The sequence below is a fragment of the Gopherus flavomarginatus genome, chromosome 15 (assembly GCF_025201925.1).
Source record: "Gopherus flavomarginatus isolate rGopFla2 chromosome 15, rGopFla2.mat.asm, whole genome shotgun sequence".
In the NCBI taxonomy this organism is placed as follows: Eukaryota; Metazoa; Chordata; order Testudines; family Testudinidae; genus Gopherus; species Gopherus flavomarginatus.
Window position 1 is genome coordinate 9,020,868 of NC_066631.1, and position 12,088 is coordinate 9,032,955.

The 12,088-nt window shown below is 49.7% G+C and overlaps 1 protein-coding gene across 1 annotated transcript in view; it reads right to left on the reverse strand.

Moving 5' to 3' along the window:
- TESC (tescalcin) overlaps window positions 1–12,088 on the reverse strand; it is a 31,688-nt gene that overhangs the window by 9,335 nt on the left and 10,265 nt on the right. The window contains exon 2 of the mRNA XM_050924155.1: window positions 336–405. Within this exon, the coding sequence (XP_050780112.1) occupies window positions 336–405 (70 nt within the window). The remainder of the gene's footprint in view (window positions 1–335; window positions 406–12,088) is intronic.

Sequence of the window (12,088 nt, forward strand, 5' to 3'; positions counted from 1 at the left end):
GACCTTAGTTTGAAAATCTAATTCCAAGAAAGGGATGCTCCTTCCAGCATCATAGCAAGTTCTGGCACTATGCTGTGCTATCTGTTCCCTTCTGAGTCAGAGATGGTCTCCTCCTGGCATAAGAGATTACTCTCACTTTCTCCCTCTCTGGGCAGTTCCAAGAACCAATCACTGGTAATGGGTGGGAGTGATATAACCCAGATAGCGCTCTATAGGGCTCTGTAACCCCAGAGGAAGACAGAGTAAGAGCACATGTGCACAGTAAAGGATCGAGTTTATAAACAACCACCCAGCCAGGGCACTAAACAAAGGGTACAGAAATAGAAGCACCCTACCGGATGGTTCGCTGGTCCCCACTTATCTGCTTGAATCTCCGGTGAAGATGCTCAATTTGTTCCAGAGTGACTGGGAAGAGACAAGAGAAAGATCATTTGTCACTAACCTCTCCTGACACAGAAGATGAGGCAATAGCTGAAACCTTCTAACCAGAGGAGGTCTCGGCATAGGGCTCCCAGTCTCTGCCAGACCTTCCCTGCGGGAAGCAGCTCTGCACTGGAAGAGGACCACAGAGACTTTTTAACCTTCTGCTAGACGTTCCCAGGACTTCTGAAAAGCACCATATTTTTTGCTGTCAGAGAAAGCTCCCCCCAAGAGAAGATATACCTGCCTTCCCTGGAAAGTCTCCATCACGTCACACACCCTGAGCATTGTGCGAGGGTCGGAGTGTGGTCAGTATAGGTTTACACCCTAGTAAAAGGCACATGGCCCTTAGTAAACAACATGCTAAGTGGGGTTCTCTCTCCTATTGGTTCTTAACCAAGCGTCATGTCTCAATGAGCAGAGTCCCCATTCCTTCCCTGCTCCTCTCTGCTGCATGCGCTCCCAACAGGGAACGTTTTTATGGCACCATTTGCTGCACATCCCTGCAGCGAAGCTGGCAGTCTGTGGCACAGTGCTGTGGCTGCAGGAAGCTGTGTTAATCTGGTCTTTTGATCTAGGGCACCTGCCTGGTCAAGGGAAATCTTGCTCCAGAGGACAGCACAGCTAGTGTGTCCCCACCCAAGAAAGTGAAAATCTCTCTGTGCATTGGGGCTTCACCAGCGGTGCCTAGCGTAGGCAGTGCTGTTGTAACCGTGCCAGCCCCAGGATCTTAGAGAGATGAGGAGATAATAGCTGGCAAATAGTGGACATAGATACACATAGGCCTGGTCTACACCAGACACACAGGTTGACCCTGCTACATCACTGAGAGACACAATTAAACCAAACTAAGCCCTGGCATAGACACTGCAGGGACGATGGAAGGATTCTTCTGGCCAGCTAGTGCCCCTCTCTCAACAGGGTGGATTTACTACAGCAATGGAAAAGCCCCTTGCCCTTGCCATTACAGGGCTAGAGTAGCGAAGCTGCAGCTCTGCAGCTCTGCAGCTTCAGCGCTTCTAGACATGGGTCAAAGGTCCAAGCAGCTCTTCTGAACGTTGCATGTTGGTGCAATAGAGGAGTGGGGATGCAGAGCTTCCTTAAGAGGAGGCATAGGACTTGGCTAAATAATTCAGCTCCGTTACAGCTCCAGTGACATCCTTGAAAAAAACCGACCCATTAGGGCCACTTTATTTAGAAAGCTGCAGAGGGGACACCGGTCAAAGATATCAATCAAATAGTGTTGGTGTTTACGGCAGCAGGGACTAGTGGTCAGAATGCAGGACTGGTTTCAGGAGACCTCGCTTCTATTTCCAGCCCTGCCACCGGCTCCCTCTGTGGCCTTATGCATGTCACTTAACCTTTCTGCGGCTCTGTTTCCCCATCCATGAATCAGGGAAGTATCATTACCTGCTTAGCGCAGAAGGGTCTGCGAGGACTGATTGTTCAGTGTTTGTAAACTGCTTTGAATATGTGAAGTACAACATGAGCCCAGTCCTCACTGTACGGCAGGGGTGGCCAATCTGAGCCTGAGAAGGAGCCAGAATTTACCCATGTACATTGCCAAAGAGCCACAGTAATACATCAGCAGCTCCCCCACCTGCTCCCAGTGCCTCCCACGCACCAGCAGCACCGACAATCAGCGCCTCCCCTTCCCTCTCTACAACTCCCACTCAGCTGTTTCGTGGGGTGCAGGAGGCTCTGGGGGGGCAAGAAGCAAAGGCATGGCAGGCTCAGGGGAGGGAGCAGGAAGGGGTGGAATGGAGTAGGGGGCAGAGCCAGGGGTTGAGCAGTGAGCACCCCTCGGCCCATTGAAAAGTTGGCGTCTGTAGCTCCAGCCCCGGAGTCGGTACCTATACAAGGAGCTACATGTGGCTGCGGAGTCCCAGTCTGGCCACCCCAGCTGTATGGGAAAAGGCCCAGAACAATCCCACATCCGCCATAGCTGCGCCTGGGTGTAGAATCATTATTTATTGAAAGCTGCCAGTGGTATAAGACGGTCCCTGCCCCCAAGGAATTTATACTGTACAGTCCCTATTCTGCAATCTGAGCCTCTCAAGCAAACTCTTTATGCCCTGGTGGCCCGTTAGCTTGCAGTAAGAGTGTGCAGCCAGACCATACAGTTCAGATACAAAGTGCTGAGGTGAGAACCTAGTGATACAGAGTTGTCTCGTCCTCCCTCCTCCGTGTCAGGTATCTTATATCTGGGGAAGTACCACTAAGAGGTGTCGGTGACATAAGTGCACTGCTGTTGGTTAAAAATAAAACAATAAAAAAATAAAGGCAGCCCATCAGGCCTTTCTGTTTATTTCAATAATAGGGGTGGACTCTATGAAATTCAAAAGCAATATATTTGAGAGAGAAAAGGGAGACAGTTTTTGGACTAATATTTTCAGAAGTAACTATAAATTTTGGATGCCAATTTGAGACACCTTAAATGGATCTCTTCTTCAGAAAGCACTGAGCAGCTCCCTTGTCTGGAAATCAGGCCCCTGTACTGTAAAGTGGCCCCCAAACATGGAGGCATCCAAAGAGACTGGTCATTTTCGAAAATCTTTGCCTAGACACTCCATCAGCCTAGAAGTTGTAATTACGCTACCCAGGATAAAATTAAGAGCCATCGGTTCTCCTGCTTCAAATCAAGATGATGATCACCAGCTGGGCTCAATTCCCCAATCCTCCCTTACCCCTGGAATAATAATGGACATTGTAGTGGCATATTACACAGTCTGAAGTATCTGCCATTAGCTACTGGCTAATATATGGTACCAAGCTAGGCAGACCACTGCTCTGCTGCCGTGTGGCAAAGTTTATGTCCCATGGTGGAGAAAGACAGTGTAGCGGCATATGAAGACTATTTGGGTACAATAATTCAGTTGCCCGCTAGTTAATACTTATGGGTACATGCTGGAACTGCCCTGGCTGTGCACAGGAGCTGGCTGGGGGCAGCTCTTGCAGAAAGAACAGAAGATCTGATGTTTACCCCTAACTAGAGAGAGCTTACAAGTAATGATACTATCTTACTCAGAAACTCAGTGCCCTGGAGTGAACCCCATACCAGTCATTGCAATACAGAACCATCCATCTGTGAACCACAGGGAGATTTACAAGCCCTGATTAAGCTTAGCACACCACACAGGAAATGGGAATTACCCTCGCTTTACTGATGGGGAAGCTGAGACAAGAACTGGATGGTGACTGGCACATTATCACACTGCAAGTCTGACAGAGCCCTGGACAGACTCCAGCCTCCCACTCCAATGCTCTAAGCAAGAGGGACTAGCCCTAATACACTGGTCTACAATTTTTGAGACGTCGTCTGCTTCAGAGATAAAATGTGATATTTATTATGTATTTTGATGTGCTGAATTCAAATATGACAATTCAAACAACTGGCTACTGTTTCTAAGATATTTAAGTTTTTACATTTTATGTCTACGTATATTGTGTAGATAGTAGAGTTTTAATCATAAATTGTAAACCTAGGTCTTTTCATGTGTTTATGGTTGTTTTACATGATAATATTTCACCTGTCCTGCTTATGTAACACTTTAAAAATCAGCAAAAGGGTTAAATAAATAAAATGTATTAGGAAACAAAAGGCAAAAAACTATTATGTACATAGTTTAGTCCTATTCAGTGTCTACTCGGCGCTTCTTGGCTTGTCTCTTGTATTCATTAAATGGAGCATCTCTTGTCACTGTCCAGCAATAGTCTGCAAGCATTGATGGGCTCCATTTGCCCCGATAGCCTGCCAGGAGATTCCACTGCTCTAGTCTGGAGCCCAACAGCTCTGCCTTACTCTTGGGTAGTACCAAATCCCTGACAAGGTCATTCAGTTCACCTTGTGTTATGAGGTGCAGTTCAGAGGAAGAGGATGGGAGAAAATGTGGGTCCTGTGACATTGATGGTTCAGGACCAGAAGTTTCATCCTCTTCCTCTTCCTCGTCTGACTCAAGTGAGAATGATTCTGGTGCATCAGGAACCGGCAGTCCTTCTCCGTGGGGTACTGGGCGTATAGCTGATGGAATGTTTGGATAATACACAGTCCACTTTTTCTTCTTTGACACACCTTTCTCAGCTGGAGGCACCATGCAGAAGTAACAATTGCTGGTATGATCTGTTGGCTCTCTCCAAATCATTGGCACTGCAAAAGGCATAGATTTCCTTTTCCTGTTCAACCACTGGCGAAGATTTGTTGCACAAGTGTTGCAGCATATGTGTGGGGCCCACCTCTTGTCCTGATCTCCAATTTTGCAGCCAAAATAAAAGTGATAGGCTTTCTTAACCATAGTGGTTATACTGCGCTTTTGTGATGCAAAAGTCACTTCACCACAAACATTGCAGAAGTTATCTGCACTGTTCACACAAGTACGAGGCATCTCTGCTCACTTTGGCTAAACAGAAATGTGTCCCTTTGCAAAATCAAACACTGACAAATTAGAGAGCACGGCACTGTATGATTTCTAGAGCTGATATAGGGCAATTTGTTCAGCAGAGTGGTGTAAGCTTCGTTATGACTGCATCATCCATGACTTCTAGGAATAACATGATGCAATTCATATCATGTATGACGCAATACCAGCTTCAGATTGCATCATTCATTGTTTTGCCTAAAAAGCAAGTACTGTCCAAACCCAGTCATAGATTTATTCATAGATCAAGTCAAAGATGTATTTTAGTCATTTCTGGTTTAAATTGAGATCCCTTCCCTTTATAACTCACTTATCCTCTGCCATTCCCAAGTCAAGGGTCGTATATACTGACCCAATAGCACATCTTGAAAACTAGAACCAATCAACAATTTTAAGCATCATTTTCATTCTCAGTGACCCAGAATTAGTTAAGTTGGACTACATTTATTTCAGAAGCATTTTGGCGGTAGAGCAGTGATATTAACCTGCAATAAGCCATGGCAACACCAATCACGAATTTGTTGACTCCTCTGTTTCTTGGTGGAAATTATTTTCTTTTCACTGATACCTCGCCAGAAACTCATGTGCATACTTACACGACTCAGATCAGTCACGGGCTGGTACTTTTCAGATATGCATAAATATTGACTATAGTAATTATCAGCAGTGGGAAAAGCAGCCGTTGGCTTTGTTTGCACAAGATATTAACTCTTGTCCATGTGCAAGTTGAGCACCACATTCTCCCCGACCCAGGCCCAGAGATGGGCAAGATGGCATATGGAATCACATGGGATATGATGGAACACAAGCTTTCACTAATGGGCCTTTCACAGCAGGGCAAGTAGTTCACAAGCACATTAAAAAATCATTGGCAGATCTATGATTTTAACTACAGTTGCCAGAAGGTAACAGGTCTGTACTGATATTTTTCTAACTTTTAAGTAACTGGCTTTGCTCCATTTTTGTTGTTGTTTTACAGCCTTGAAAGGGAAACCTCCCCAGTTCGTTGGCCTAAATATTTTACAGGTCTTGAGAAGTTCTCTATGCTGTTTGCTGCAGCTTCTGTCTCTCTCTCTCTCTCTCTCTCTCTTTCTGTGCCTGTTGCTGAAGTGTTTTGCAACTTGGTGCAATTAGACTCATAGACTTCAAGGTCAGATCATGGGACCATCACGATCATCTAGTCTGACCTCCTGCACATTGCAGGCCACAGAACCTCCCCCACCCACTCCTGTAGCAGGCCCATAATCTCTGGCTGAGTTACTGAAGTCCTCAAATCACCATTTAAAGACTCAAAGTTACAGAGAATCCACCATTTAATCTTGTTTAAACCTCCTTCTCGACCCCCAAATATGGTGATCAGTTAGACCCTGAGCATGTGGGCAAGACCCACCAGCCAGACACCAGGGAAAGAATTTACTGTAGTAACTCAGAGCCCTCCCCATCCAGTGTCCCATTCCCAGCTGTTGGAGATATTTGCTGCTGGCCATTGAAGATTGGTGACATGCCATTGTAGGCAGTTTCATCATACCATCCTCTCCATGAACTTACCAAGGTCAGTCTGGAAGCCAGCTAGGTTTTTTTGCCCCCCACTGCTCCCCTTGGAAGGCTGATATTTCCCTCAGTGACTCGCAGTAGATATCCTTACATCTGCTGTAGCAGCAACAGCTGTTGGGGATGGGGGTATGACTAGCCATGGCTGGACCAGATCCACATCATCCCAATGGCTGACCTGAGAAAGCTCCAGTGTCGTGTAACATGATGAAAGACATGAGCCTAAGACTGGGTTGGCCACAAGCCACAGTTTAAAGCTCAGCTAAGTGTCAACAATGCAGCAAAATCACAGCGTTAGGAGGTGGATGGAAAAATGTGTTTGAGCAGGTAGCTTAAAGTCCACTTCAGGGACCAGTTGGGTTCTTCTCTGAGTGGCTGTATTCGAACATCAATTCCAGCTGGGTATAGACATCGGCGTTAGGTTACCCTCTCACAGGCTATACTCAGCACCCACGTCCAGGTGAGCACAACCATCAAGCTAATGGGCTCTGCCTGTGTGAGGCGATACCAGGTGGGCCCAGAAATCCAGTGCACAGCATTTTTTTTTCCATCCCAAGTGGCTCAAGACTTCCCTTTTCTCACACTCACACACAGATGTAAATTCCATCAGCTAATACTTTTCACTTTCACCAGGAACAGTTGCATCTGGATTTTCCAGTCTGCCTGCAATGAAGTCTGGAAATGTCCCATGTGTGAGTGTTGAATCTATCATGGAATGGGGCAGGACCTTTTTTTAAAAGCTACTGTTAAAATAAAAGTTCTTACACGCCCAGACTGTCAGCGTCTGAACCCCCTGTAACTGCTAACATGTCTCCTTGTGTCACGGACTTACGGATTGTGCCCACTCTTGGCCCTGTGCGGTCCGTGAGGGGTGCCCCTTTTAGTGAGACAGCCCTTCTCGGGGGTCCACTCTCTCTTGGGGTCAGGCCCCTCCACCTCCTGGAGCCGCACCTCTCTGCCTTAGCACATCTGTCTCTGCTGTGGGCCCCTTCCGGGAGTCCATGGACTCTGGACCCCCTGGGCCTCTTCACCCCTGAAGGGGCTGATGCAACCCTGTTCTCTAGACCAGAGTCACTCTCAGCCAGTATAAAACAGGAGGGTTTATTGAGAGTTGAACACAGCACAGGAAACTCTCAGGGCCTCAGGCCTGGCCTCTCACAATAACAGCACATCCCAGTCTCCCTGCATCCAGGTGGGCTCTGCCTGCTTCCCTTCACCAGACCAGAGCCCCCCTGCTTCCCAGCTGGGCCTCTGATATCCCTGGCCTCAAGCCCCGCCTCTGTCCATTGTCTTCTCTCCAGGTAAACAGGACTGTAAACAGGAAGGCCTGAGTCCCCTCTCCTCGCAGCTCTCCTCTGGCTGGAACCGGCTGGTCAGGTTACCGGGGTCCTCTCTCTGCAGTGCATTGTCCTCCCACTGGCCAGAACCGGTTGTGTCTCCTGGGCTGGGGTCCCGAGTCCCTCTCCGGTCCTCTGTAACAACAAACGCCCTCTTCCCTCATCTCGTTAAACCAGTAACACCCAGGTACATTGAGTCCCATCCCCTGTGCGTGCAAACCCTGGAAAAGACAGAAAACCCCAAGAAAAACCCCCCACTTCGTCACACCTTGCCCTGGTCACTGACTCCCAGTTAGCCAAACAAATTTGGTGACGTTGGCCAAGCTGTTTGGATAAGCAAGATCCTGCTGTATTTTGACTCTCTAGTTGCTTAAAGTGGGACGCGACCTATTACGCTTACATCTCCACTATAGCCATGTAGTGTTTTAAAAATCCTGCTCTGGTTTATGTTTCACTATTTTACTTCTGTTCATGGTTTTCACGTAAATGGAAACTTTTTCAACACATTGCTTCCAAAGCTTAGAGGTCAGCTGTTGACCTTTCACATTGCCACTTGATGACATCACCATTGCCATGGAAACACTGGGGCCAAGGAAGGCTTACACATCTGGAACTTGGTTTTAAATCAAAGTCTTATAAACCTTGGGGAATGCACAAATAGTGACAAAAATCCCATCTGGCAGCAAAATGGTACCTCTTCCTCTCCCAGCCACCAGAGCGCTCCGAGAGAGTCTATGATTAGCACAGAGGACTGGAAATAGGACTCCTGTGTTCTATTCCCAGTTGTGCCAGTGAATTTGGGCAAGTCACCATGTCTCTGTAATGTAGCTTGCCACATATGTAAAATGGAGGTATCACCCCCCAGAGGGCTATGGAGCACTTTGAGATTCACAGATGGAGGGTACAGTGAGTCCACAGTGCTATTCTGTCTACTAGGGACTGCTAGTGATCAGTAGGTAGCCATGTTACAGGCTAGTGAAATGCTTGCACTGCTCTGTGGAGAAGTGGGGGAGCGCTGTGTGCTGCAGCATGTCACCTCTCCCTTCCAGGTGACTCATCTGCCCAAGGTACAAAACAAAAGGGATCTCTTCCAAAGCCAGGTCTTCCTCCCGTGGCAGCACAAGGCTGGGCACAGTTCTCCTTTCGAACAGGCAGATGAACAGTTGTGATTGGACATTTTGTTCAAAAGAATCTCAGTCCTTTTCCATAAAGCAGCAACACCTGCACAAGGGAAAGCACTCCCCGGGAGAGACGCTCAGGGTCAACACTTCCGGCTCATATCCCTTAGAAAGAACCTGAGTCTCTGATGGCCCAGGTCTTTGCCCACGTGTAGGCTTCCAGGCTAGAGCGAAAGGCACTGGATTCATTGGGCTTTTTTCCAGGCTGCTGGTCTCTGTGCTGTTTGAGTCAGAGCCTCCCAATCCTGGCCTCAGAGAGATTCTGAACACCGTTGCCATTTTGTTGGGCTCCCTTAACCAGCTGTGTCAGCCCCAGGCACAACAATTACCTAGCCTACAACAAAGCCACCTCCCCGTTCCCCACCTCCAACATGAAAGGAGCCTCAGTGACTGAAGTCAGGCTGGTGTAGGTGCCCTGGGTTCTGAGTCCCTTCTGATGGGGGCAGGGGGAGAGGCTGAGCTCCGATTGAACTTCTAGTGGTCCTAGGTCCACAAGTACCACTGGGGCCCAAGGTCACCAGGCGAGGATTTAGAGCCAGTGTTTTAAAGGTATTTAGGTGCCTGAAGACACAGGTAACATCTAGGTGCTTTGGAAATCCCACAAGGCATCTTCAGGCACCTTTAAACCATGGGCCTTTGGCTCTGAATACCTGCAGAGCTGCAGGATCCCAGCTCACTCTTGACATAAGCAGGCACCGCTGCAGTGTGGAGTAAATACAGGAGAGTTGTGGCTGTTTGTTCACACTGTGCCTTTGTCCCTTGGCATTATCTGAATTCCAGCAGCACCCAAGCCCAGCGCCACACAGACCCGTCCCTGCCCCAGAGAGATGATATTCTAGGTCCAGCTGTAGTCGTGGGAATCCACTTCCCAGCAGAGTTCTCAGAGCTCGGGTTATACTGGGGCTGGGCCAAACCTACACATATTTGACGTCTAACTTAACTTTCACAAACTGCCCCCTCTCCACCCTGGCTGCTAATGCACACATGTAAACAGCCAGGAAAGGCAAAATAATCCAGGGTGATGACCCTTTTAGAGAGGCCAAGATTTCTGTTTTTCTCAGACTTAAACACGCGTCTGCCTCAATCCATACAGCCACCACCCCAATTTATTGATCTCGCCAGAGAATTCTCTTGAGATGTACCTTTTCCTGACAAGGGCTAGCCACTCCGCAGCGTTCTCTTTAGCCACACTGCCAAGTGCTCATGCAGGCCAGACCTGCACACTCCCTTCAGACCTCTCCCCTCCCTTCCTGCCTCCTGCTACTCCCTCTCCCTAGCCAACAGCAGCTGCAGTTACACGCCAAATGATCAAGATAAGGTAGCCCCTGCAAAGCAGTACCACTGCTCCAGGAGTAGCTGCTATACAGGATTTAGGGCAATGCAGCTAACTTGCCGCTCAGGGTCCCGCACAGCTTGCAATCTGAAGGGAGTCTGTTTCTGATCAGACACAGCTCCTGAGCGACGCAGGAAAGAGGCAAGGTCTCTCTTGAACTTGAGTCTTCCATAGACAAGCACAGAGTCTAGCCCCAGATGATAGGGGCTGGCTATGTGGTACTTTAAATGTGCTTCAGACCTGGAAAGTGACTCTAATAACAACAGCGATAACCCCCAGCTCTTATACAGAGTTTTCCATCGGTCAATCTCAAGGTGTTTGACAAAGGAGGTCACTATGAGCAACACCATTTTACAGTTGGGAAACTGAGGTACAGAGGGGTGAAGCAACTTGCTCAATGTCACCTAGGCCACATGCTCTCTCCTCAACAACTAGCATAATCTGGTTCCCTAGCCAATATTCACTGATTCCAGATCAAATCTGCTCTCTCTGCAAGTGAACAGCTGAGGGTTTTTTGTTTTCTTCTTAGCTGCCAGCCCCCCAACTTCACCTCGCTGGGCTCCATATGCAGACTGAGGGTTTGTGCAGGTCTCACTGAGGGCCTAACCTGAAAACAATTAGGATTTGTGCAGGTGAAACTGGGTTTACTTTGACCTGCAGCTTCACTTTCACCTAGCTTGGCAGTCAGAGCCCAGGCTGAGTTCATCAGGCTTGTAGTCAGAAAAACATCTTTTGACTAGCAGACTGAGTAGACTTGATCTGGACTCATTGAGACACAGTGAATATGAAATCCCACCCTGCCATTCACATCGAGGCCAAGATCAAAGGCACGTAGCAGGGCTTCCCAGAGGAGTCAGGGGGCCTGGGGCAAAGTGGGGGAGCTGCGGTGCTTGTACTCACCTGGCGGTGCTCCTAGTCTTCGGCGGCAGCGGCGGCAGGGCCCTTCACCCGCTCTGTGTCTTCAGCAGCACTGAAGGGCCCACCGCCGAAGCGCCGGCAAAGACCTGGAGCGAGTGAAGGGCCTGCTGCCGAAGTGCCGCCGAAGACCCGGAGTGAGCGAAGGGCCCCGCCACCGAAGCGCCGCCGAAGACCCGGAGCGAGCGAAGGGCCCCGCCGCCGAAGTGCCGCCGAAGACCCGGAGCGAGTGAAGGGCCCCGCCGCCGAAGCGCTGCCAAAAGACCCGGAGTGAGCGAAGGGCCCCGCTGCCGAAGTGCTGCCGAAGACCCGGAGCGAGTGAAGGGCCCCGCCGCCGAAGTGCTGCCAAAAGACCCGGAGTGAGCGAAGGGCCCCGCTGCCGAAGTGCTGCCGAAGACCCAGAGCGAGCGAAGGCCCCGCCGCCGAAGCGCCGCCAAAGACCCAAAGTGAGCGAAGGGCTCGCCGCCGAAGCGCCGCCAAAGACCCAAAGTGAGCAAAGGGCCCGCCGCCAAAGTGCCGTCAAAGACCCGGAGTGAGCGAAGGGCCCGCTGCCAAAGTGCCGCCGAAGACCCGGAGCGAGCGAAGGGGCCCGCCGCCGAAGCGCCGCCAAAGACCCGGAGTGAGCGAAGGGCCCGCCGCCGAAGTGCCGCCGAAGACCCGGAGCGAGTGAAGGGCCCCGCCGCCGAAGTGCTGCCAAAAGACCCGGAGCGAGCGAAGGGCCCTCTGCTGAAGTGCCACCAAAGACCCAGGGCGAGCGAAGGGCCCACTGCTGAAGTGCCCCCAAAGACCAGAACAGCCACTGGGTGAGTAAATATTAAAAAGGTGCCTCTGACCAAGGTAGAGATTCTCGGCCAGGACTCGCGGGGCCCCTGCGGGGCCCAGGGCAAATTGCTCCAATTGTCTCCCCTTCTGGATGGCCTTGGTATGTAGGCACCTAAC